At 39.4% G+C, this 25,720-nt stretch overlaps 1 protein-coding gene across 4 annotated transcripts in view; it reads right to left on the bottom strand.

Moving 5' to 3' along the window:
- Positions 1–25,720, bottom strand: part of LOC129768641 (protein dead ringer) — a 282,371-nt gene that overhangs the window by 22,462 nt on the left and 234,189 nt on the right. For all 4 annotated transcript variants that reach the window (XM_055770410.1, XM_055770407.1, XM_055770409.1 and 1 more), the window contains exon 6: positions 14,210–14,393. In XM_055770410.1, coding sequence (XP_055626385.1) covers positions 14,210–14,393 — 184 coding nt within the window. The remainder of the gene's footprint in view (positions 1–14,209; positions 14,394–25,720) is intronic.

The following is a 25,720-nucleotide window of genomic DNA, read 5'->3' as shown; positions in this document are numbered from 1 at the left end:
TACAAATGCTTTAAACTTTAGAAGTTCAAACGCATTTACCCTTCAGAAAAGCCCTTTTCGAAAGCTAACACTAAGCCTGATCCGAACATTTTTGAGAAATGATGGTCTTGAGAAAGACCGTTTGGGAACCCCACGTCGCTGCCGTCCGGTAGCTAGCTAAATGAGTGAAAAACCGTGAAAATGCGATTATATTTTATTCCATCAGCACCATTATTCTACATTTTTTAAACCGACTCAATCCAACTTTGACAACGCATGAAAACAACAATGTGTGTGTGTGTGTGTGTGTGATGCAAACATACAGAATCACTCTCCATCAGACGGCACTGATAAATCAACTCCTGCAAATCATTAACGGATGATTTTGAGGGAAACTGCAGTCTCGAGGTATCGAATACTTCCAGAAGCATATGGCTCTGATGCTTTCAATGTGGAAATAAAGACTGAAGGAAATAATCAAGAAGTTACGTTGTTTGTTGGATGAATTGTTGGATGAAGACTGCCATTAAACTCAATTTCAATTGATGTGAGTCGTGCAAATGGCAAAAGAAAATTTAAAAAAAATATGGACCACAAATTTTCACTGTTAAAATAGATGAATAGTGTTGATGAAAAGATTTAGTAATAATAATTTTTTACAAATCAAGAAAAAAAATCATAGTGGTGGTGTCCAGAACACGACCGCATGGTTAACGTAGGACTACGAAATTTTTGAAATCTCTTGGTTCACTTATCACTTTATGAACTCTTTAGTAGAAAGTTTTGGTGGCCCTGAAATGAAACGATGATTTGTTTGTTTTTTGTAAGATCATCTGTAGAAGGTTGATTCGTGATTCATTCTTTCCCTCAGGTGAATAATACAATGAGCACGAGAATAACGACTATGCATCGCAAGAGTTGTTCTTTTCTTGGTGTTATAGCTACAACAACTATCGCGGTGGTCTTATTGGAGTTTCCATACACACGGTTACAGGAGATTACATTTTTGTTCGACCACCATGTTATCATTATTGCACATTTCTAATAAACCAAAAAATCAAACTGCCCAATGGTAACCATTTCAATTCACATCGGGCAGCGCATAAAAACAACAATGTGTGCGCTCTGCCCCGATAGCACGAGAACGGAGGGAATCTGAGGGAAACGTGCCTCTGGACACTCGAACTCGAAAGTGCACAGCGGAAGCTTCTTTGGAAACTAGTTCTAAAAAGAACTGGTGGATGAAACGGTGGCAAGAAAAATAAAGGGGGTTGTGCCTGGGACACGATCGCAATTTCGCCTTAGGACTATGAAATTATATAATTCAATACGAGAATCGAGATGTTTGTAATAACTCGATAGTAGAAAGCTTTAGTGTTGTGGAATGAGCCGTGGTTTTGTGGAAACAGCTGAAGATTTATGAGTCATGGTTCATTCTTTCCCTCACGAGAATAATACGACGAGCATGAGAATAATGAGCATGCTTCGTAAGCGTTATTTTTCTCGGTGGTATTATCACACACCATGATTCCACCCTTCTAATCAGCAAAACATCAATTGTAACCATTTCAATCTTTATTTGGCAACGCAGAAAAACCCTCAAGCGCTCTCCACCAGCCTCAAACGGCATGGAAACCGACAATCTGTATCTTTTCATCGTTGCGTTGTATTTGATGTTGCGAACCACGTTGTATTTGATGTTGCGAACCACATCGCACCTCGATTTAATTCGCAACATGACACACTATCGAGCCTCCAAAGAGATGTTGACCGCTCGCTGGCAGAAGTGAAATGGTAAGAAAGGTCTTATATTATAGAGACTTTAAACTTTTGCAGTTCATTCGTCTCTAGCCTAGAGAAAGGCCCTTTGAAAACTCTACTCTACTCTATTACTCTACTCCAGCGCTACCACCTCCGCCCTCCTGCCTTGAGAAAGGCACTCGATCCCTCGCCGTCTAGCTCGTCCAGCAACGATGTTGTCCAGTCGGTGTCCACACAAAGAATGAGTGAAATGGGTAAAAAAAAATCTGGTTTTACACTCATACCGTGTGAGCAAGTTGCCAAAGAGCAGAGCTAAAATTGCAATATTTTCTATCTCCACAGTGTCCGTGAAACGAACTTTGCACTTGGATTTCGAGCGTGCAATTAAGTGGTATATTTCGATTGTGCTTGGCTGCTGTACCAGTTTGAACTATTCGATAATTGGTGGGCGAAGCATCGAAATCTGTTCGCCGTAAATTGTTAACAAAACAGGTAAAAAATAGTGAGTTATAATGGATATTGCTTTTTTGTGGCATAGTTTAAAGGAGGCAGAGAGCCGACTATTCGCCCGTGTCCCTCTCTCTCTCAGTCATTCGTGTTTCTGTTATAGATTTAAAACCATTTAGAACCCCAGCAATGGATAATATTGAGAGTGAACCCACAAGCAATTGCCTAGCAGACGGGCGTTTATTAACTCGCCCTTGCAATAGATGCAAACGGAGGGAGCTCGAACAGCAATATTTGTTTTATCCTCTGTGTTCATAGAGGAATCATTGCATGTTGAGCGCGCGGTTTACACGTTACTGATCCGCAGTTGAAACGCCCACGACTTTGTGCTAGAAATCGCGAATGGTTCCTTATATACCAAATATGATATCAACGGGAGGAGCTTAAGTTGGAATATTTCGCTGCCTTTGATTCGCCATGGTATATGAATATTGTAACTGACAGATGCATAAATAGAACCTTATTGACAACACGGGTAGATAAGCACACAATTGAACAGAACAAATGTACGAGAAAAGGGGAATGCTTCCAATTTTTGTTAATTTCAACCATTTACGGATTGAGAAATCGTGTCACGGCTCACGCCTTTTTTTTGTATTTCTGGCTGACTAATGAATCGCTAAGAGGTGAGGCTTACGAGGCAGTTTTCGCTTCTCTTCAGATACAGAACAGTGCGTGTGATGTAACAATACACCAGCGCCCTTGACAAAACGGCATAAAAACCGACGCTTTGTATCATTTCATTGAATTTCTTTGGATTTGAAGTTGCGAACAAATTGGGATAATTTTCATCAAAACGTTTACAGACTCTTACAAATCGAAGAGAATTCAATTGGTATGCAAGTCAGCAAAATCCGTTCGCAGCAAAAATATTTATTAATGTTAACATTATTTCATGAAAACGTGACATGTTTTCTGATTCGTACCCTTACTGAAAGACGTAGTCCTTTATTTGGTTTTCATCCAACAAAATTTTGAACTTTCCATAACAGTCTGACTTAGAACTTACAAAATTTATTCACGCATGTTTGATGCTTTTTACACTTTCTAATGCACTCAAATCCTCAAATCCATCGAAGCTGGAATTTTTGTGTGAAACGACGAAAGGTGAATACTCCGTCTCAATCAGTGTGCAGGTTAAAGCTCTCTCTCTCTCCGTCGTCTTCGCTATCAAAAACCAAGGTCTGCACGAGAAGCAGGGAGCCTGATGCATTTGCTGTTCCACGATCGGACTCGACCCGGACGATGACGGATGGGTCGTTTATTTGCAATCGTTAAACAGAAAAACAGAAGTACTCCTCCCCGCGAGACGATTTTGTTTTATTGCATTCCTTCCACCCTATCTGAACCCCGTCCGACATCCTGGGAAGGACGGAAATTTATCGTTCATAATCTTTTATTTGCGATAATAAATTCATCGATTTGCGTCGATAAGTGCGCGGACCCAGACACGGCGATTCGATCGGTTCCAAAAATGCGAGCATTAAATTTAATCGAATGAAGTAAATCCGGAACGGCGGAACTTCCTTCACCACCGCCCGTCTGAAGACAACACCCTAACATGACCGCGAACATCGTGGTTCGAATAAAACATGGTTTTCAAGCGAATCGTTTTGTCTGCTCGCTCAAGCGGTCAGCGGTAGTAATAAACCCCCTTTTGAATTTATTAATCCATACCCAGCGAATGGTTCAATCAAACCCTCCGTTGGTGCATTAAAAACGCATTAGGTACTCAAGGGCGGTTGGCGTTTTCCGCGTCGCATCAATTGGGAACCAATTCGAACCCCGGTCACTGAAACACCAACCGAACCAAAAAGGATTCATATTTCCGTGTCTCCGCCATCTCGGGGCACACAGTTTGCGCAACCCTACGCACCTTAATTACAAGAACATTTTTGCATTATTACCCCATTCATCAATTCACTTCAACCTTAATTTACGGTCGTTTTCTCGCGTTTTATCGTACCAGCACAATCAAACACTGCGAACGCATCGAGCAAATCGCTGATGTGCTTAACAGCAATAACAAACAGTTCTCCGCTGACGCGTTTTGCCTCCGCTTTGGTGGATGTGTTTTATTCATGTTCGAATTAAAGCGCGCAAAAAAAAGTCCATTGCAAAGCTGCAAATAGCGATCCAACTCGAGAAAGCTCGTCGATGTGGTTTCGCACGCGCTCAACCGGACACACGCAGGGTATGGGGTTCTTCCGCCGTCGGCGGGATGGGGGAGATGATATCGCGCCGAACTTCAAGACTCCTCCGTCTGTTTCGATTCCAGAAATAAACATAAAACGCCCACAGGGGTTTGATACGGTCGGTCGGTCGGTCGGTTGTTCGAGTGGCGCAAAATCACACCTGGGATGCGTGATGATAATTTCACGAAAAATTACGGCCAAGATATATACGCGACAAAGTTGGTAGGGGCCAAACAATGCGACCACAATGATTGACAGCAGGTCGCTGTCATCCGTCGCGCAGGTGTTCCACTTTCATTGCGTCGAAACAAACGGCAAATAAAATAAACACGGCGAACGTCTATACTCTTTAATTTCCCGCACCCGACATCGAGTTTTTTTTTTGTTGACGCTGTGGATAATTTAAATATTAAATTAATATCGCCACGAAGGTGTTCTTCTCGGTTATTTTCGGGGTTCGGTGTCTGATGTACGCCAAATTAATAATGTCATCGGAGGCGCGGGTCGATAGCGGAAAAAACCGCGATAAACACCTTCATCAGCGAGGCCCATTATAGGATGAACGCGCGCGCGCGCGCGCAGCTCGTCGTAAAGTGATAATCATAATTTATTATATGTTCGGTATAGAGGATCAGCATCGAAACTTCAGCTCGCTCTAGTAATAGCAATTTGACATAAACCCATTTTATGTTGAACATTATTTCGCGCTCTTGTTGTTTGATCAATGCACAATGGTCCAGTAGATGCATTTAAGTGGAAATAAGCATCTAGAGCTCGACTGTTATTCTCTAGACAAAAACTGTCTTCGATAAAGTTGTTGCATATGATAGGGCGCTAATTTTGATGTTATCAAAAATAGACTGACCAACATTTACGATGAAATAAAAATTCTAACTTTATTATCTTTATAGATAGAGGAAAACATAGTTCTACAATGTTATAGCCCCAGTTATTTAAGAAAACTTTTTGGAATAAAGGTTTTTTCTATCTCTTGAAATAACCGATATAGCGCTTTTTTCTAAGTTGCGTTAGGGTCACCATCAGAGGTTGAAATATAACAGCTAGAGCAAAAAATCCGTTTCTTTCATGGTGACCCTAACGCAACTTTGATAGAATACAACTTTATGGAAGATCTTTATTCGCTAGACAAAAACCGTCTTCGACAAAGTTGTTACATATGATAGGACGCTCATTTTCATGTCATCAAAAATAGGGTGACCAAAATTTTCGATGAAATAAAAAATCTAACTTTTTTATCTTCATGGATAGAGGCAAATATAGTTTGACAATATTATAGCCTCAATTATTTTTAGCAACTTTGTAGATCAAAGTTGTATTCTATCTCTTGTAATATCCGATATAGCGCTTTCTATGCTAAGTTTCATTAGGGTGACCATAAAAGTACGGGTTTTTTGCTCTAACTTTTATATTTCAAATCCTACATCAAAATTGTATTAGAACGACTTTTAGAGCTTATTAAGATAAATATTTTGCGATGCAGAACTTGTCAATATCTTAATCCTACTTCAAGTTATTGATGCCTTATCACCCATAAACTCATGATTTCTATTTTAGTTTACACAAATACAAAAATAACATAGTTTTTGAAACACCACATTATGTAGAGTCAAGTATGCTCTTTCAAATGCCGTCAACGAACATTTTTTATGTTTGCTCCAAAAATGATGACAAGCGAATGAAGAGAGCGTATTTTTTGGGAAGAAATATCAATAACTTTTAGTAGAGTTGAGATATTGACAAGTTGTGCAACTCAAAATGTTCGTCTTATTAAGCTCTAAAAGTCTTCTGAAGACAGTTGGCATGTAAAATTTGCATATAATTTGCATAATAAAAGATAGAGCAAAAAAAACCTTTTTTTGATGATGACCTTGACGCAACTTACAAAAAAGCGCTATATCAGTTATTTCTAGAGATAGAAAAAAACTTTGTTCTACAAATTTGCTTAAAATAACTGAAACTAAAATATTGTCGAATCATATTTACCCCTATCTGTAAAGATAAGAAAGTTAGATTTTTTATTTCATCGAAAATTTTAGTAACCCTATTTTAGATAAAATCAAAATGAGCGCTTTTTTATATGTAACAACTTTGTCAAAGACAGTTTTTGTCTAGAGAATCGCTGTCGAGCTCTAGATGCTAATTTCCACTTAAATGCACTTCCTGGACCATTGCGCAATGTATTATGATTCGTGGGATAACGTAAGCCTCATTAGCCTATATTCGCTTTCTACCGCTTTCTTGAATATGACGAAATTCATTCCAACTCGACTAGTCGTTGGTAGCAACATCTCAGATTGCGGTGAAATGCCATAAGTGTAAAAACATTGGCCATTTAGGCAACTTTTCATACCTGAAATCTCAAAAAAAAAATCTAGACAATTTTTTTAAAAGGCTCTAAGTTGTTTCTTTTTATGTTTACAAAAGATTTTCAAAAACTGTAAGACCTACAAAATTTCGGACAAACAATGGAATGTAAGATTATTCAAATTTTCATTAAAAAGTATCAAACAAATTTTTAAAAAAATATTCAAAAATGAAATTAAATTCTCTGAAATACATTTCCTCAATTCTGGCAAAAAATATAATAGCCCATACCATAACAAAATCACATTCGCTATCCAACTCTTGACGAGTAAAGTTCAGTGTCGGTATTGTGCGTTACCACTTTTGCTATTGTGCTATTGGTACGAGTGAATCGTGTACGAGTGAAGGTCATTGCTGTCCGCTTTCGACCTGACCTTTTGTGAAGTGGAACGAAGGAACAAAGAAAGCAGCGCTCTTGCAGCGAGCCGGATTGCGGCTGTTGAACTGATTCGGCATAACGGGATCGCCATCGCGTGACTGTCGCAAACGGGATTCATCATCACGTGGCTGCGCTATTGTGTTGTCTCCGTAGCGCGTAGCCTCTGTCTCTCCCTGATTAGGGCAGTAGAGCGCATTATTGGAACAACTTATATAATAAGATTATTGTTAAAATCAATAATAATTTAGAAATAAGACAGAAATTTTTGTAAAATGGAGAATAGTGGAGGATCTCCAGAGATGGAGATCTCCGATAATGAATCTCATAAAAAACCTGGAAAAAACATAAACGAGTCCCTCATAAGGAAGATAATTCTTCTGGGGACGAATCCGCTCATCCTACCAAGCCCCCCTCTAAGAAAATTGCAAGCCTCCCTTCTCAACCCACTGTTACTTCCACTCCCCCTCTCCCATCATCGATTTCGCTTCCCCCTTCTTATGCTTCCGATCCAACCCAATCCTCGTCCTCGTCCTCATCCTCATCCTCGTCCTCATCCTCATCCTCGTCCTCGTCTTCCCCCTCTGTTGTTTCCGCTCCACGTGTCAGAGTTTATCCAGAAGATGCACCTGGAACTGGCCCTTGGGTTGTTTTCCTCCGGCCAAAACCGAAAGGAAAAAACCTTAACGTGATTCAGATCATGAAAGATCTGGCCAGATACACTTCTGTATCTGAAATTCGCAGGGTTAGACCGAACAAATTGCGAGTTGTCGTGAATGAACGGAAACACGCAAACGAGATTGTTGCTGATCAACATTTCACTCTCGAATATCGAACATTTATACCCTCCCATAACGTAGAAATTGAGGGGGTGATAACTGAAACGGGTCTGACGAGCGAACAAATAAAAGCAGAAGGAAAAGGCAAGTTCAAGAAGTTCCCCTCAATGGAAGTGAAAATCTTGGACTGTCGCCAACTCGGGAAACTTTCCCATGATGGGGACCAAACTAAATTTACGCCGTCCGACTCGTTTCGAGTCACCTTTGCTGGTGCCGCCCTCCCTGATTACGTTATGGTGGACAAATTGAGACTACCTGTGCGACTCTTCGTGCCAAAGCCCATGACTTGCAACAAATGCAAGTCAGTTGGTCACACTTCGGATTATTGTGCCAACAAGGAGCGCTGTGCCACTCGCGGAGAGCAACATGAGGGGAAATCCTGCAGTGCGACTGAGCATAAATGTCCATATTGCGGGGGATCCCCACACGAGCTCTCAGTTTGTGAAAATTACAAGAGTCGCTGGGAGAAACAGGAGCGATCTTTAAAGGAACGCTCGAAGCGCACATTTGCGGAAATTTTGAAGGGCGCTTCGCCACTGACCCAACAACAAGAACAACCAATCTCAACACACAATACCTTTTCCACGTTGCCAGTTGATGAAATGGAAGCGGACGCAGCTAGCGGGGACACACCGTTTATTTTCAAAGGGAATCCCCGGCGCAAAAATGTGACCACTCCCAAAGTTCAAGAACAAGTCCCCGCGGTTATATCCTCTGTTAGCTTGCCTAAAAAATCGAGTGCAGCGGACAAGCAAAACCAGGTTCCTCCTGGCTTCCGTGTGAATATTTCATCTTCGAACGACCCAGCACTCGAGGGGACATCAAAAACCCCAACTGTCCCTATTTTTCCGTCCAGTTCAACTTCCCAATCGGGATTTATAAAGTTGTCTGACCTTTTGGATCAAATCTTCAAGTGTTTTAATGTAGCCGACTCCATCAGAACCATTGTCATCTCAATGCTTCCAGTATTAAAGACAATTTTGTAACAATTGATGCAAACATGGCCCCTCCTTGTAATGATTATCTCTCTTGATGTCTAATTCAAATAGAGAGGTCGGAGATATCACTGTTTTACAGTGGAATTGTCGTAGTCTTATCCCTAAATTGGATACATTCAAATTTTTAATTCATAACTTCAATTGTGATGTTTTTGCTCTGTCCGAAACTTGGCTTTCTTCGCGAGATGATATCTCTTTCCACGATTTTAATATTATACGCTTGGACCGTGATGATAGATACGGAGGGGTGCTTTTGGGGATCAATAAGTGCCACTCATTTTTTAGAATTGACCTTCCACCTATTGGAGGGATCGAAGCTGTTGCTTGTCATGCAAACATCAGAGGCAAAGACCTCTGTATTGTCAGCTTGTATTGGCCTCCGAGAGCTGCGGTTAGCCGCAAACAACTTGATGACATGTGCTCACTCCTTCCTGAGCCACGATTGATCTTGGGAGACTTCAACTCTCACGGAACTGCCTGGGGGGAACAGTACGACGACAATCGTTCATCGTTGATATATGACCTTTGTAACAGCTTCAATATGACCGTTTTGAACACTGGGGAAACAACACGTGTACCTAAACCTCCTGCTAACCCAAGTGCTCTTGACCTCTCGCTTTGCTCGAATTCACTATCGTTAGATTGCAAGTGGAATGTAATCCAGAACCCCAACGGTAGTGATCACTTGCCAATCAAAATTTCCATCACCATTGGGTCGAATTCTTCTGAATCTATAAACATGGCATATGACCTCACAAGACACATTGACTGGAAAAAATATGCGGACGCGATTGCTCTAGCCACCAATTCCAGAGATGGTTTACCTCCATTGGAGGAGTATAACTTCCTTTCTCGTTTGATCTATGACAGCGCGGTTCGCGCTCAAAAGAAACCCATCCCAGGTTCCACCATTTCCCGAAGGCCTCCCAATCTATGGTGGGATAGCCAATGTTCCAAGCTTTATGTAGAAAAATCGAATGCATTTAAAGCTTTTCGGAAACGTGGAACCCCTGAAAATTTTCAAACGTATTTAGCCCTTGAAGATCAATTTAAAAACTTAATCAAAGGGAAAAAACGTGCTTATTGGCGAAATTTCGTGGGAGGTTTGTCACGAGAAACGTCAATGAAAAAATTATGGAAAGTGGCTCGAAACATGAGAAACCGCTCTTCAACGAATGAAAGCGAAGAGTATTCACATCGATGGATTTTTAATTTTGCACGAAAGGTTTGTCCCGATTCCGCTCCCGTGCAAAAAATTGTTCGAGATATACCACAAGATAGGTGCGATCTTGATTCCGAGTTTTCGATGGTAGAATTCTCTATTGCTCTCCTTTCATGTAACAATTCTGCTCCGGGATCGGATCGAATTAAGTTCAACTTGCTGAAAAACCTCCCTGATGTGGCGAAACATCGCTTGTTGAATTTATTCAATCGGTTTCTGGAGAATAATATTGTTCCAGATGATTGGAGACAAGTACGAGTTATAGCTATTCAAAAACCCGGAAAACCCGCGTCCGACTTCAATTCGTACCGCCCAATAGCAATGCTGTCTTGTATGCGGAAATTGTTGGAGAAAATGATCTTGTTTCGCCTTGATCGATGGGTTGAAACGAATGGCTTACTCTCAGATACACAATATGGGTTCCGCAGGGGCAAGGGGACGAATGATTGTCTTGCGTTGCTTTCTTCAGAAATTCAAATGGCTTACGCAGAAAAAAAACAAATGGCTTCAGTATTCTTGGACATAAAGGGGGCCTTCGATTCTGTTTCAATAGAGGTTTTGTCGGACAAATTACACTCTCGGGGTCTGCCGCCTCTATTGAATAATATGTTATATAACTTGCTTTGTGAGAAACATTTGATCTTTTCTCACGGAGATTCGGCAGTAAGTCGGGTCTCTTACATGGGCCTAACCCAGGGCTCATGTTTAAGCCCCCTTTTGTACAACTTCTATGTAAGCGACATCGACAATTGCCTTACACAAAATTGCAGATGATGGAGTGGTATCTGTCGTAGGATCAAACGAATCCGACCTGCAAGGACCCTTACAAGATACTTCGAACAATTTTTCAACCTGGGCCGTTGGGCTAGGGATCGAATTCTCCACGGAGAAAACAGAGATGGTGGTTTTTTCTAGGAAGCATAGACCAGCAAAACCAAAGCTTCAACTTTTGGGTAAACCGATCACTCATGCTATGTCATTCAAGTATCTTGGGGTCTGGTTCGACTCCAAATATACTTGGGGGGCCCATATTAGGTATCTGAGTAAAAAATGCCAACAAAGAATAAACTTTCTCCGTACAATTACCGGCACCTGGTGGGGAGCCCACCCAGAAGATCTTATAATGTTGTATCGAACAACTATTCTCTCAGTGATGGAGTATGTCAGCTGCCAAAACACACCTCATTAAACTCGAGCGAATTCAGTATCTTTGTCTCCGTATTGCGTTGGGATGTATGTCCTCAACGCATACCATGAGTCTCGAGGTTTTGGCAGGCCTACTCCCACTAAAAGATCGCTTCAATTTATTATCTCTTCGGTTCTTCATCCGGTGTAAGGTCATGAACCCATTGGTGATCGGAAATTTTGAGCAGCTGATCGAGCTAAATTTTCACTCCGGATTCATGAGTTCATATCATGAATTCATCTCCATGCAGGTTGATCCTTCTTCGTATATTCCCAACCGTGTTTGTTTCCCTGACTACATCAATTCCTCTGTGCATTTTGATCTGTCCATGAAGCAAGATATCCATGGATATTCAGATTACCAACGATCGAGGATCGCTCCAACGATCTTCGATAAAAGGTATGGGGGTATCAATTGTGATAATAAGTACTTTACTGATGGGTCCACTATAAACGAGTCCACAGGATTTGGAGTGTTCAACGAATTTTTTAGCACCTCACACAGTCTTCAGAATCCTTGCTCAGTGTATATTGCTGAATATTGCTGAAGCAATTCATTTGGCGCTGGACAGCGTCGCCTCACGACCTGTTGAACACTATTACATTGTAACGTATAGTCTTAGCTCTGTCGAAGCTATCCGTTCAGTGAGGCCGGAAAAGCACTCGCCGTACTTCCTTGAGAGAATACGAGAAATTTTGAGTGCTTTATGCAGACGCTGTTATTTCATTACCTTTATCTGGGTCCCTTCACATTGCTCCATTCCGGGTAATGAGAGGGCTGACTCATTAGCAAAGGTAGGTGCAATTGAAGGCGATATTTATCAGCGTCAAATCGCCTTCAATGAATTTTATTCTTTAGTCCGCAAAAATACCATCGCTAACTGTGGAATGAAGATGAATTGGGCCGGTGGTTTCACTCGATTATCCCTAAGGTTAGCCTCAAACCGTAGTTCAAAAGTCTGGAATTGAGTCGGGACTTTATTCGCACCTTCTCCCGACTCATGTCCAATCACTGTTCGTTAGATGCACTACTCTTTCGTTTCAATCTTGCCAGCAGCAATCTCTGCGTTTGTGGCCAAGGTTATCACGACATCGAGCACATTGTTTGGTCGTGCGAGGTGTATCTGGTCGCCAGATCGAATTTAGAAAACTCCCTTCGGGCCCGAGGAAGACAGCCCAATGTGCCGGTGAGAGATGTGTTGGCTCGGTTAGACCTTGATTACATGTCCCATATATATGTTTTCCTTAAAGCTATAGATCTTCGTGTGTGATTGTCCCTACATCCTTATACCCTCCTTTCCTTCCTTTGCGGGTAATTCGTCCCCTTGCTATAAATAGTAGAATAAGTTGAAATGTAAATACACTATAGATATACGAATAGATGTGTTCATCAAAATTGTTACAATTTCCTTATATCCCATCCTTCTCCTAAAAATATGTCACCCTCCTAAACTCGAGTACACCGCGAGTAATCGGTTTTCCACCTTACTAACCATAGATGTAAGAAAATTGTTTATATATATAGTTTTAAAATTATATTTAAGAATTCGGCTCCTTTAAACTTAAGTAACTGAGCCTATAAAAATAAACGAATTAATAAAAAAAAAATCATAACAAAAATTCATCCATACTTGAGAAGAACCACCGATGCAGCGAAAGAGTTTTCTTACAACAACTTTTATATGGTTTATTTAAAAAAAACTACTAACGTTTTATTCGTAACATTTTTGTGTTTCAATATTCACGATTGACACGTTACGGAGTTGGTCTAGTTTTTGAGATAAAAAAAGATAATGGGTCCGTACCTTTATGCTGAGATCATGGAAATTGTAAAGTTGAAATCATTTAATACGTTTTTATCTACAAAAGATTGTCTCGTCCGTTTGGGAATGAATTATAATGAGATTCGAAAAAAACAATTAACAATGATTTGATTTTGAATGTATATCTCTGGCCTAGATCAGACTTCTGTCGTACATATTTCCTCATATTTCCGTATATCGTCATATTTTTATGATCGTTTTCATGGCAGTGAAAATTTTAAAAAAAAATCTTGAAGAATTACAATCAATGACGGTGAAAAACGTCCAATACATTAATATAACATCAAGCGCTCAAAACAGTCATTCAGATTCATTGTGGTGCTCCTTCCCGTCAGATTAGAATCGTTCCTCACAGTCGCGGTCAGCACGAAAGCCCACTCGCTCCTAGCGAGTGGGATTGATGTGTTATATTTGCACCAAATATAACACATCAATCAGCACACGAGCGATGACGACCGAGCGAACGTTTGTACGCTCGGATGAAATGTAAATCGAACCGTTGGGCCCCCCTCGCGTCGTGCCGTCGTCAATGGCGGGAAATTTTTCCTCGTATTGTCAAATCCGTGAAACATATTCACAGACTCACCGAATTGATAAGAGATACATGAGAGAGAGAGAAAAAAAACTGATTTCCATCTCATTCATGTGGTGAATGACAAATAATAATGACATTTGGAAAGCTTGGTGAAGCGGGGAATTTGGTGGGGAGACGCCATTCTCGTCATGTGTCAATCAGTGTCGCGTCCCGGCTCCGCACAGCTTCCGTTCGTGCATCGCTTTTACGGTTACGGTGATCGAAGGATCGCCACCACCAACACCCCCTCCCAAAAATAAAGAAACCGGTAATTGACCAAATGTGTGAATGAGATATACTCCTCGCCGCAATTTTCTCTTGTTTCACACGTGTGTGTGTGTGTGTGTGTGTGTCTGTGCACTTACTGTGTCCTCAGCGTGAAAGCCGCACTCGTGATGCTCGAGGGAAGGTGCAATCCCTTGATAATTTCCTGCCAGAGCTTCTTGTTGATCACGTCGACCAGCCCTCCGCGGGCAATCACCAGCTTGTACAGTTCGAACAGATCCAGCACCGACTTCGCCATGATGGGGAGTCGATTGATTGGAGTTCCTGCAAAAGTGGAAGGAAAAACGAAAATGTAAAATAAATTAATTAATCTGTCTTTCCCGCAAACAAAAAGTCGTTTACGGACGGTGAGAAAATTGAAAAATGTTTGGTAGTCTCAGCTTTCGGATTCGTGTCCTCCCGTCCAGCCAGTCAGTCAGACAGTCAGCAGCCGGTGGGGGAGGAAAAGGGCAAAGGAGATCTATTTTTATTAATATTTGTCTTTATTATGCTAACTTCTCGTGCGCAGAATATTTATTCTCGAGAAGAAAAACACATATCTGACAATCAATTTTGACATCTCTTCTCGTCGTCTTCAGTGCGCGTCGGCTACCGAACAGTAGCTGCTGCTGCTGCTTCTGGCTTCTGGCCTCTATGGAATCCCTTCGAATAGAAAGAGATGGGTGACGTAAGAGGATACGGGAAAGAGTTGAAAAATGTAGTTGATGAATATTTTCATCAGTTCACTTGTTTTTTTTTTTCACTCTACCTCCTCGTTTGCCGCTGTACTCTGAATGTATTTCATCATTATGGACCTGGACTCAAACCTTAGTCGAACTGACGACATGTCGATGGGGGAAACACACACTCTCACTCTCACTCTCGCACTGACTTCCTTCAGGGCACTTGCGGTCGGTTGGCCGGCCGCCTCGGAGGCGACGCGAGAGGGAAGAATATTTAAATTACGCTGACCAACAGCAGCGGTATTTATCAGCCATTCGACAGAAAATTTGTTCTTCTTTATAACGTATATATATTTTTCCCCCGACACCGGGCGGAGGAATCGAAGCGGAAAGACACAACGAATTGCTGTAATTGCGCGATTCAAGAGTCCTATGCATAAATTATCTTCCCGCCGCAAAACCCACTGCTGGAGAGCGCAGCATCCAACGGCAGACAAATGATTTTCGTCTCATAACTATTAACGAATTTCCGCTGAAGAAAGAAGCGACGAACGAGACGAGTCAAAATATTATTGTTCTGCCCCTTGAATGGTAGTCAGTGCATCCGCGACGCAGGATGCTGTGCAGTGGAGTCTGCGACGCAGGATTGGAAGTGATTTTTCAACGAACGGCAAATTAATTTGCCATTCTGTGGCGGGTGTAGCAAATTTCCTATTCGGCTTGTTTGTTTTCGATTTTCTGTACTTGTTTTGGCGTTAGATGACATTTTTTGGCGGACTTTGAAATGAAATGATAAGAAGTTCGATGAGCAGTGGAGGTCCTTCCAGACGCTAGAAGTAAGTTGTTTGCTACTTGGGAATTAATAATAATTTGCTTAGGGGCTGTCCACATAGAAAACATGGGGGGTTGGGGGTAAGAAAATGTCCATGATTGTCCACGGAGAGGGGGAAGGGCGCATGAACTGAGTCCACGTGGACATGAAGAATTTTTTTTTGAATACAACCACCTATACATTCAAAATTAAATTAAAAAACACATATTCAAGCTATTCTCTGTATTTATCAATAAACGGATTGAGCCGCCTGAGAGGGCTGCCCAGTCAAACGTTCATATATTTTTTCTCATTTAATTGATCCTCTTCGGAAAAATCTGTATTATAAAAGTATCTGACGTGAATGACCAAACTTAGGAAATAGTTCGAAGTTTTATAGTTACGGGGTATGCATAGATCCTCATTAGGGTGGCAGCGAAAATGGTCATGTCAAATTTCAAAAACCGACCATGTACATTTTGTTTATTGGCCCAAAAAAATGCTCGGACATGATTTAGGGGTGCCTCAAAGCGCTTAAAGTTTTGATTTTTCGATCCTCAAAAATCTTCCAAGGAAGATTGGAAAATCGAAATTTTTTCGATGCCAAGTGACTTAAAAATGCATGAAACGTCAAGATCTGGTGTTATCTCGAAAAAAAAATTCCCCAAAAACGATCTTTTGGGACTTGGGACAAAATAATGACCTGTGCAAAGTTTCAGCTCAACCGGAGTTTATTTAGGGGTGCATCAAAGCGCTTTTTGATGCCAAATTACTCAAAAATGTGTCATCTCTAAAACAAATTTTTGGCTGAAAATCGACCTTTTGGGATTGAGAGCCTGAGAGGCAATGAAGGTATGGAAAAAAATAATGTCGAATTTAAAGAACCGACCATCTACATTTTGTTTATTAGCCCAAAAAAAAATGACCTGTGCAAAATTTCAGCCAATCGGACATGATTTAGGGGTGCCTCAAAACGCCCAAAGTTCCGATTTTTTGATCCTCGAGAATCTTCCAAGGCGGGAGTGAAGGAAATTTAAAAAATCGATTTTTTTTCGATGCTAAATTACTTAAAAATGCATAAAACATCGAGATCTGGTGTTATGTCGAAAAAAAAATTTTGGCCGAAAATAGATTTTGTGAGACTTAGCCTGAGTGGCCAAAAAATCAAAACTTTGAGTGCTTTCAGACTCTCAATCCCAAAAGGTCGATTTTCAGCCAAAAATTTGTTTTCGGGATGACACATTTTTGAGTCATTTGGCATCAAAAAGCGCTTTGATGCACCCCTAAATCAACTCCGATTGAGCTGAAACTTTGCACAGGTCATTATTTTGGGCCGATAAACAAATTGTACATGGTCGGTTTTTGAACGATGATAAATTTTTTTCCATACATCCATTGCCACCCTAATCCTCATATACCAAAACTATAAAAATTAAACAATCCCATAAAGGTTGAGATTTGATGACATGCGTCAATGATTTTTAATCAAATATAATTTTCTATACATCTTGTAATATCTAATTTTTCATACATAATTGCGTGTAAAATCATTGTTGCTTAGTATTTTCATTTTATCAATTTCTAAGAATGAATATTTACAGTTGAACTTTTCTTGGGCCTAATTTTATGTCTTGAACTGTCTCTCATTTAGAAAGCACGCTACTTAGAATAATTATACTGTTCATTCGAAAGATGAGGAAATTTTGCGTAGAACGCTACTTAGACACTCAATGCAGAATGGTCAATAAGCAGTTGAAAAAATATGAATATTGGAAATATTTTAATACGCTATCAGTACTCTCTGAAAATTCCCCGAACTGTTACGGTAAAGATTTCGTATTACGCTGGCGACTGAAAGTGAATCGAATGTGTAAATGAACCGACATTTCCTGTGACCGATCGTATTCCGAAGTGGGCAAAAAACTACAATCGACAAAAAAAATAGAGGAGCAAAATGCAACATCGAAATTTTTGAGTGATTGTGGCTCTGTTATAAAATAATGCATTCGTCAAAGCAACAAATAGACCTTGTATAAAATATTTTCAAGTTTGCGATGGGCAGATCTGACTATCGATGAGCTGTGCGTTCATTACTTCATGAAATATTCTCAATTTGAAATTGAAGGAGAATTTTTCATTCGATATAGAATACCTCTGTAGTAAATATTTTTACTGAAACTTTCTATGAATCAAATGGAAGCGAAATAACCAGATTGATTGAACTGTTGTTGGGAATACATTTTCAAAATCTATAGAAACTTTGAAAGCAAACCAAAAACGCTATATCTTTTCTTGAAATTCTTTTCAATCGATAAAAAAAAATTATGTATATAAAATTATTCTGTTCGTTACAATAACTCGAAAAGTTTGGCACTGATGGATTATGACACAATATACAATCCACTTCAAAGATTATTGCTGCTACTGCCAACGTCTCAGGAAGCTTTAAGATTTCCAGATGGAATAAGCACACTTCTGAAACAAAGCTGTGAACGTAAATTAACTTTCTAGTATTAAATATTGAATATTGTGAGTTTATTGAGTAAGTGTGATAGCAACATATTCCTTTGTAAGTGTTTAAAAATCGTGAACTTAAATTGTATCTGATAATGATTTTAAATCCGTTCATTTTTATTCGATTGGCGTTGCTCAAGATATGTCTTCAGAATTGTGTAATTTGTATTCGGACGCGGATTGTTCAACTGTATTTTGCACGTTTCCGTGTTGGCAAACCAGATCGGCTTTAAAACTTCGCAGATAATAGAATAACAAGGTATTACAAGCATTTCGACATTAAACTCATAAGAAACACATGCTTTGTTTTGCTACTCATTTCTCTGTCCAAAAAACTCAATGTGCCACAGCAAAGCATGGCAGGGTACAGCTAGTAAAATTTCATGTCATTTGCTAAATTATTCTAATAAAATAAGGAAAAATGTACACGTGGACAACAGGGGGAGGGGTATGAAAATGTCCACGCTTGTCCACGGAGGGGGAGGGGGGAGTATGAAATCGCGCTTTTCTGTCCACGTGGTATGTGGACAGCCCCTTAGAACAATGACTGGTTTGGTTTGGATAACCTGCCGACTCATGTTATTGTTATTTCGGAGATATCCGGTGTAAAAATATAAAACTTGTTTTTTATTACCTGAATGACTTGAAATATTTTATTAAAAGAAATGGCCATGGCCCATTTTTCCCATTTGTCAAGTTGTTGATGAATATCTCACCAAACATTTGTTTGGTGAGCCAAATCAGCATTTTTATTTTAGAGTCCGAAAAATATTTATCTTTTTTTCAAAAGTGACTTTCTTCAAAATTTCATAACATTTTAACAAGTGAACTGGTTCAGATAATTGATTTAACAAATTTAATCCAATGCGTTTTTTTTTTGTTAAAAAAAATATTACTCTTGCCAAAAATTGTATTTTATTTCTGTAATTACATTTTTTACATTTTTTCTTGAAAGCTCTCTCTGATAACACTGACAAGGGACGATGTATGAATGCTTACACAGACGATTCACCATCGATTGGTCCATTTGAGCAAACTGTCAAATTAACTTGTAACTGATTGCTCGCTGTCTTGAGCGACTCTGAGACACTGAACTCATTGAATACTACCACAGTTTCTCGGTATCTCTCATTACATATTCAACGCTCTCAGAGGAATATTCCACAAGCTAGAGAATATCTTCTTCATATCCGGCTTGAAATGTGCTGCACCCCTTGATCTCGGAAATGATGCTCGAATTCACGAAAATCAAACTATCTATCAGATCTATCAATAAGTCCAAACACACCTTTAAATTCACCAGCTAACGGGATGGAAAGGCAAATGGTTTGCGTGGTGTTATTGAACCAGTTGAGGGTGACTGATTAATGATTCATTCTTGGCCTCGCGAACACAATACACAAGCTGGCCATATGTCGCAATTTGTTCCCTTATGTCGATGCACACAGTGCATAGAGTATTCATCGTGAACGCTACCTCGCCGTTACTTTTCCCAACTGCTACGCACGGTCACAGGTGATTTAATTTCCTTCATCAATGTTCCCTTCAGCTGCATCCCAATAGGAAGTATCCCGAGTCGGGCACACGTACAGAGCATTGGAGACAGCAACATCCGAATTACGAAAACACTTGTAATACTAACCTCGAGCCAACCGCGAGTAATTGGTTACATATTACTAACATAGATAATAAGAAAAATTGTATTGAACTCCCGGCCCCGTGAGGCTAACGCCATATAAGCCTTGATAAAAATATATATTTTGGAAAAAAAAAATCAATGTTCCTAATTTCTTAACCGCTTAAGGGGGTATTCTAGTGTAGAGACACGAATTTCGGACGTTTTTTCGAGCTCCGTAAAAAAACAAAGAACATTTTAACTATCCATCATATCATTATTTGTTCATCTATCTTTCAACAAGAGAACAAAAATTGAACGGTGAAAAATATTCATAACAAGAATAGTTAAAAGCTGATAAAATGAAAGGATTGCCATGGCGTACACGATTCCAGCCCTTCTGGTTATCTTAAACAAAAAAACGAACAGATTCTGAATCAGTGAAGATGCCGCTATCGCATGAACCTCGGACAAGTCAAAAACATCATTTTTGACGAAAGGGCACCCGTTTAAAAAACGAAATGCGGTTTAAATCGTTTTTTCTTACATTTACCGATTTTTTAAAAACAGTAAAATTGAAAAAAATCCATTTTTTAAAGATTCATGCGATAGAGAGATGCATGCAGATTGTATTCATATAAATTTAACATGAATCGGTTCAGTAGAACCTGAGATATCGTGTACGCCACTTTTAAAATACTAGTTTCGAGAAAACGAGTTTGAAGTTCATTGTTATGGCCGTACCAAGTTGGATATCGCATCTCTAAAATAGCTCTAACTCGTTAAAAAAATAGGATTTTCGAATAAGGGTATATTTTCGAATCCTAAACTACAGAAATATGAAGAAGAAAAAAAGATTTTTTTCAAATTTCTAGACTAGAATACTGTCTTCAATCTACCTTTGGCAACACACAAAAACAACAGTAATGTGTGTATGTGACGACGAATGTCATACCAACTCGTCTTAGGTGTTGGCAGCACCATCACAGACTGCAGTGAAATTGTGTGGGTGTAAATACATTAGCCAGCAACTTTGCATACTTGAATTCTTCAAAAAATCTAGAAATCTGAATTGAAATTGTTTACATTTACTTACAAAAATATAAATCAATTTTTTTTAAATTACGCAGAAGGAAAAAAATTAAATTTATTTTTTATAAAAAACGATTTGATTTTAAAAAACATATGAACAGCTCATTCGATAATCATCAAGCCATCCATACATCGGAAGATGAGTGCTTCTGGAGGGAAGGAGTTTATTTAACAACAACTTTTTCATGTTTTCCTAAAAAAAATACCACTAATCCTAATTGTGTTTATTGTCAAGATAGCAATATAGTCTATTCGACAAATTTCATGATAAATATTAAAATATGAACTTTTGTCAAAGACATCAACTTTTCATCTTAAGTCGCTTCCAAAATATAAGGCAGTTTTGCGAGGAGACTCCTGAAAAACTCATATTTTACGCGTAACATTTGTGGGTATAAATTCTCGCAATTTACATGTTTCTAAATAGAAAAAAGTTCACAGACCATGTGAATCGCCAGAATTTAAACGCAAAAATGTTACGAGTAAAACATTAGTAATTATTTTTCAAAGAAAGAAGTTTTTGTTAGAATAAATCTTTTCCTACAGAAGTGTCTATTTTTCGATGTATGAATGCTCTGTTGGTTATTGTATGGGCTGTTCACCATTTTTTAATAATTAAAAAAAAATAAGTTTTTGACAGAAATGAATCTTAAATTTTCGAAATAATTATCCTTCAGTGTTTTTTATCTAATGTAATATTTTTGAAATTGAACAGTTTCCTACATTTTATTTTTCGGCCAAATTTTTTAGGTCCAGGTTGAGATGTTTCGTAAAAAAGTAAAAAAAAAACTCAAAATTACAAAATCGTCTAACCCAAAAACTCTCTTGAATGGCACATACGTTCCAAGTGGACCATTTGCCGTCTCAATGAGGGCGTTAACTAGAGTCATTTCGATTAAGATAAGATTTTGATTATTTTTGAGATTTTTGATTAAGATAAGATTTTGATTATTTTTGAGATTTTGATTAATACTCAGTTGATTTTTCACGAGAAATTCCCCGATCCGAACGGGAATCGAATCCGACCCGATAATGTGTAATGCTCACCACTCGGTCACGGGAGCAATAACCCAAAAACTATGAGACTCTAAAAACTTTGATGAAAAAATTAAATGTAGGAAGTCGTTCAAATGAATTAAAAAATATCAAATAAAATTTAAAAAATTGCACTGAAAATAGAACAACTTTTTCGTGTTTGCTCTGAAAAATTACATCAACTACAATTATGGTTTTATTCGTAACTTTTTTGCGAATAACATATTCTGCAAATTTTCTTCTATTTTGAAACATGTCAAAAATTGCTGTCTATTATAATTTACACTCAAAATGTTACGAGTAAAAGATTAGTTTTACAGCAGTTTTACAATCGAGATATTAATATCATCCTAAACTTTGTTGAACACATGATATCGCAATCTTGACTTTAAATAAAATTAGAGGGAAAACTCTTTCCCTGTGGAAGCCGTTGAGCTACTCATATATTTTTTTCCGGAATTTAAAAAAAAAGTTTTTTTTAAGGAAAATGAAATTTTGTTTCAATGTAATTTTAAAAAGAATTGTTTGATTATTCAATAAAAATTAAAACAATTTCCTAAATTAGTAGATCTTATAGTTTTTGAGTTAGAAATGTTTGTCAAAAATCTTAGACCTATTTTGAAAAGTCGTTCAGATTTTTGTTGGAGATTTCAAGTATGCAAAATTTTGTTGATAGCCACACCCAGAAAGTCTCACTGCAATCCGCGATGGTGCTGCCAATGGCTAATCGAATTAACATGAAATTCGTCTGATGCAAAAATATAAAAGCACTATCACCAAGACGGCATGAAATTCGACACGGTGCCTCCTCCGAACTAAATTTCACCCCTATTTGTGATATAATCAATCGAGATAAACCTCTAAGCTTAATATCAGCATTAGGAAAAAAAAAAGTTAACTGTTGAATGTTGACTGTCCGTAGAACGAACGCTGCATTTGCACTTCGAGCGAACGATTTACGCGGGCTACGTAGCGGTTGCGGAAGTTTAGAAACTAACGAACTTTCGGGACAAACATATTTTGGAACCATTCAGAAAAAGTTTCGCTTACTCATGTAGATCTTTACTGTCAACGAATGAACCATTTGAATCTAGCAATTGACCACAGACGAACAATTCGGCCATGTTCATCCCGATTTTGTAGATACTGCGTTGCAATACTTCCAATTAACAGTGTTACCAACCGCCCGGCAGAAACCAGCTAATGATAGCTTCAACTGCTGACCCTGTAGTGCTACCTACTTGATCCAGCATATGTCGACTTCTGGGGGACTAAGCTGGAAACTTTAATTTGTCAATTTTGTTGCTGTTCAACTATCTTAAGTTTGACTATAACAGAGAGATTGTTCGAATAGCCTTTCTATATAAAACAAGCTGTTTCCCACGTACGTATAACATATCATCACAGAAGAACGGCTGATCAGATCTGCGTCGTCTATAGATAGTTTAGTTTATCTCCATCCAAATTAGAATGATAGAATACTTAGTAGGATATTTGAGATGAATAGAAAAATTCGAAAAACTTGACTATGCATATCTCATATATAAAACAAGGATATTTCAAATATAAAAAGGGGAAACTCGAAAAAAAAGGGCACAGCGCGGACTCGATTATATACAGTTTTTGATTTATTTTCACTGTATATAATCGAGTCAAACAAAAATTGTTGCATATATTTTTCATTTTTTGATACCAGCGCAAATTTGTTTAGTGCGAAATATCTAACCGAACCTGCCTAAATTGAGCCAGAGTTGAAAGCAACGATATCGAATGACATTGAATGTCGGCTCTGATGTGCGAAGAAAACATTTGTCGTTGCCTAGGAATGAGTTAAAACTCTAGTCTGTAAAAGTGTTGAGAATAGTTTTGCACAACTCCGAATTGACAAATTTAGCAAAGCCTGCCCTTATTTGATTTTTCCTTCCTTTCATACACCAAAATAATTTGTGAAGTATTTTTCGGCAAAAAGGATAATAGGAACGAAAAATTCGCATGATAATTTACCTATATTTAACAATAATATTATAACGTGACGAGCATGACATTTCATTAAAACTCGCCCGCAAATTAAAGTGAATCAACTATTTATCAACTAGTTTGGCCTTCTCTGCCACACATTCATTCTGACTGAATCGAATAATCTTTCATGTAAATGTACATCATCGTTAAATTCTCTGCCGTATCCCAGTCCCTCGAGATTCAGAGCCTCACAGCTGCACCACGTCTACCAAGCGCGACAAATTCCGTTTGCCATTCCAGATCAACTTCTGGCATTTTTCAACTGAGTATCAAATACTAACCTCATCATCATGTTTATCGCTCCGCTTGTACGACGACCGACTGCTACTTTTTTATTACGCTGCGATAACATACATATCCCCGGAGACAAGCAAAAAAAAGACAGAGAGAGAACGATGAAAAGTGGGTGTATTTCCGCGATATCACGTATAAATTATAACAGCCAATTTTTCTGCTCCGCGATCGGTCTGCGCCCTCACACGATGGCTCAACAGATTAGAAGACCAAAAAAAAAACAATACAAAAAAATGAACGCGCTGTCAGCGCGGAATTTGTGCGCATTTTTTGTTTCCACCAGCAGCTGGTTCGATCAATTACTCAAACGCGAATGGAATTTAATGCCGCAATGCCGCTGAATGATTCGAACCAAACAATTTTTGGGGCGTAAAACTTTATATCAATTAATATGGGCCGAGGAAGCCGGGGAAAATAGTATAGCCACAGTATCGAATCACTGCAGCTCATATGCTTCACCGCAGTTCCGCGATCGTTATAAATTTGTTAGATGTAAACAGTTTCCACAGCCTCCCCCCGGCCACCGGTGCTCTCGGGTACGCGGGCAGAACAAAAGCGCCGACATCAAAATATTTGGAAAACATACAACGCCGAGCGGGAGGGGGAGCAATTTTCCTCGGAAGATACTTTTATTACCCACTTGAATGGGCCGGGGGATGGTGGCGAGTGGGTGGTAGTGGTGACGACCAGGTGATCCATCACTCGCGGATCATTGCGGCCCCAATCGGGGTGTTATTTTTCGTTTCAATCAACCCGCGATCGCGGGGAATCAAATTTTAGGGGGTTATCTGGGAAGATCGGTTGCAGCGTATAAATCAGCACAAATCGGGATTATAAACTTGGATCCCCCTCTGCCAGTCTGTGTGGCGGGTTTTCTTTCAGAGCGGAATTAATCCAGGAGCTGTGTCGACGCCGGAGGGGAAAAGGTGTGAAAATGTGCAGTGAAGACGGGCAGCGGACAAAATATATTTTCTCTCCCACACCCACCCGGATGAAAAAAAAACCCGTGACCCGGGACACGGCGCTCGCGGAGCGCAGGGATTTCAATCGTCGTCGAGTCAGTTAAGTTAAGCCCCAAGAAGAGTAATGATCGTCACGAGACACATGTTATGACAGTCACTTCGATAAACAACTTCATCAGGGCGCGCAAGAATGTACGCGAGATGCCTCCCGAACACGCGATCTCCATCAACTTGGCGCGGACATTTGATGAGTGATCAGGGGGCCGTGAGCGGGGATGCTTTTGGTTAGATTCGGTGCGACGGCCGGTGTTTATAAACTTGCGGTGGCAAGCATAAATAGTAACTACTTTGTAATATTAATTATTTGATCCACCGCGAGCAGAAAGTGGCGGGAGTAGATGAAAAATATCATCTGCTGACATGTGTATTTTCGGGAGCAGTTTATGGGGGGCCGCTGGGTGTCGCATCAATTGAATGGGGAACGAGCTATTAGGGGCACGCACCATATGGCACCGATGTTTTGAAAATATTTTGCGCAATTATCTTATTTTAATCATGCTTCGGAAATCATCCGATGGAAGCGAGAT

The sequence above is a fragment of the Toxorhynchites rutilus genome, chromosome 2, assembly GCF_029784135.1.
Source record: "Toxorhynchites rutilus septentrionalis strain SRP chromosome 2, ASM2978413v1, whole genome shotgun sequence".
In the NCBI taxonomy this organism is placed as follows: domain Eukaryota; kingdom Metazoa; phylum Arthropoda; class Insecta; order Diptera; family Culicidae; genus Toxorhynchites; species Toxorhynchites rutilus.
The sequence above is the reverse complement of the archived record's forward strand: the minus strand, read 5'-3'. Positions and strand labels throughout refer to the sequence as shown.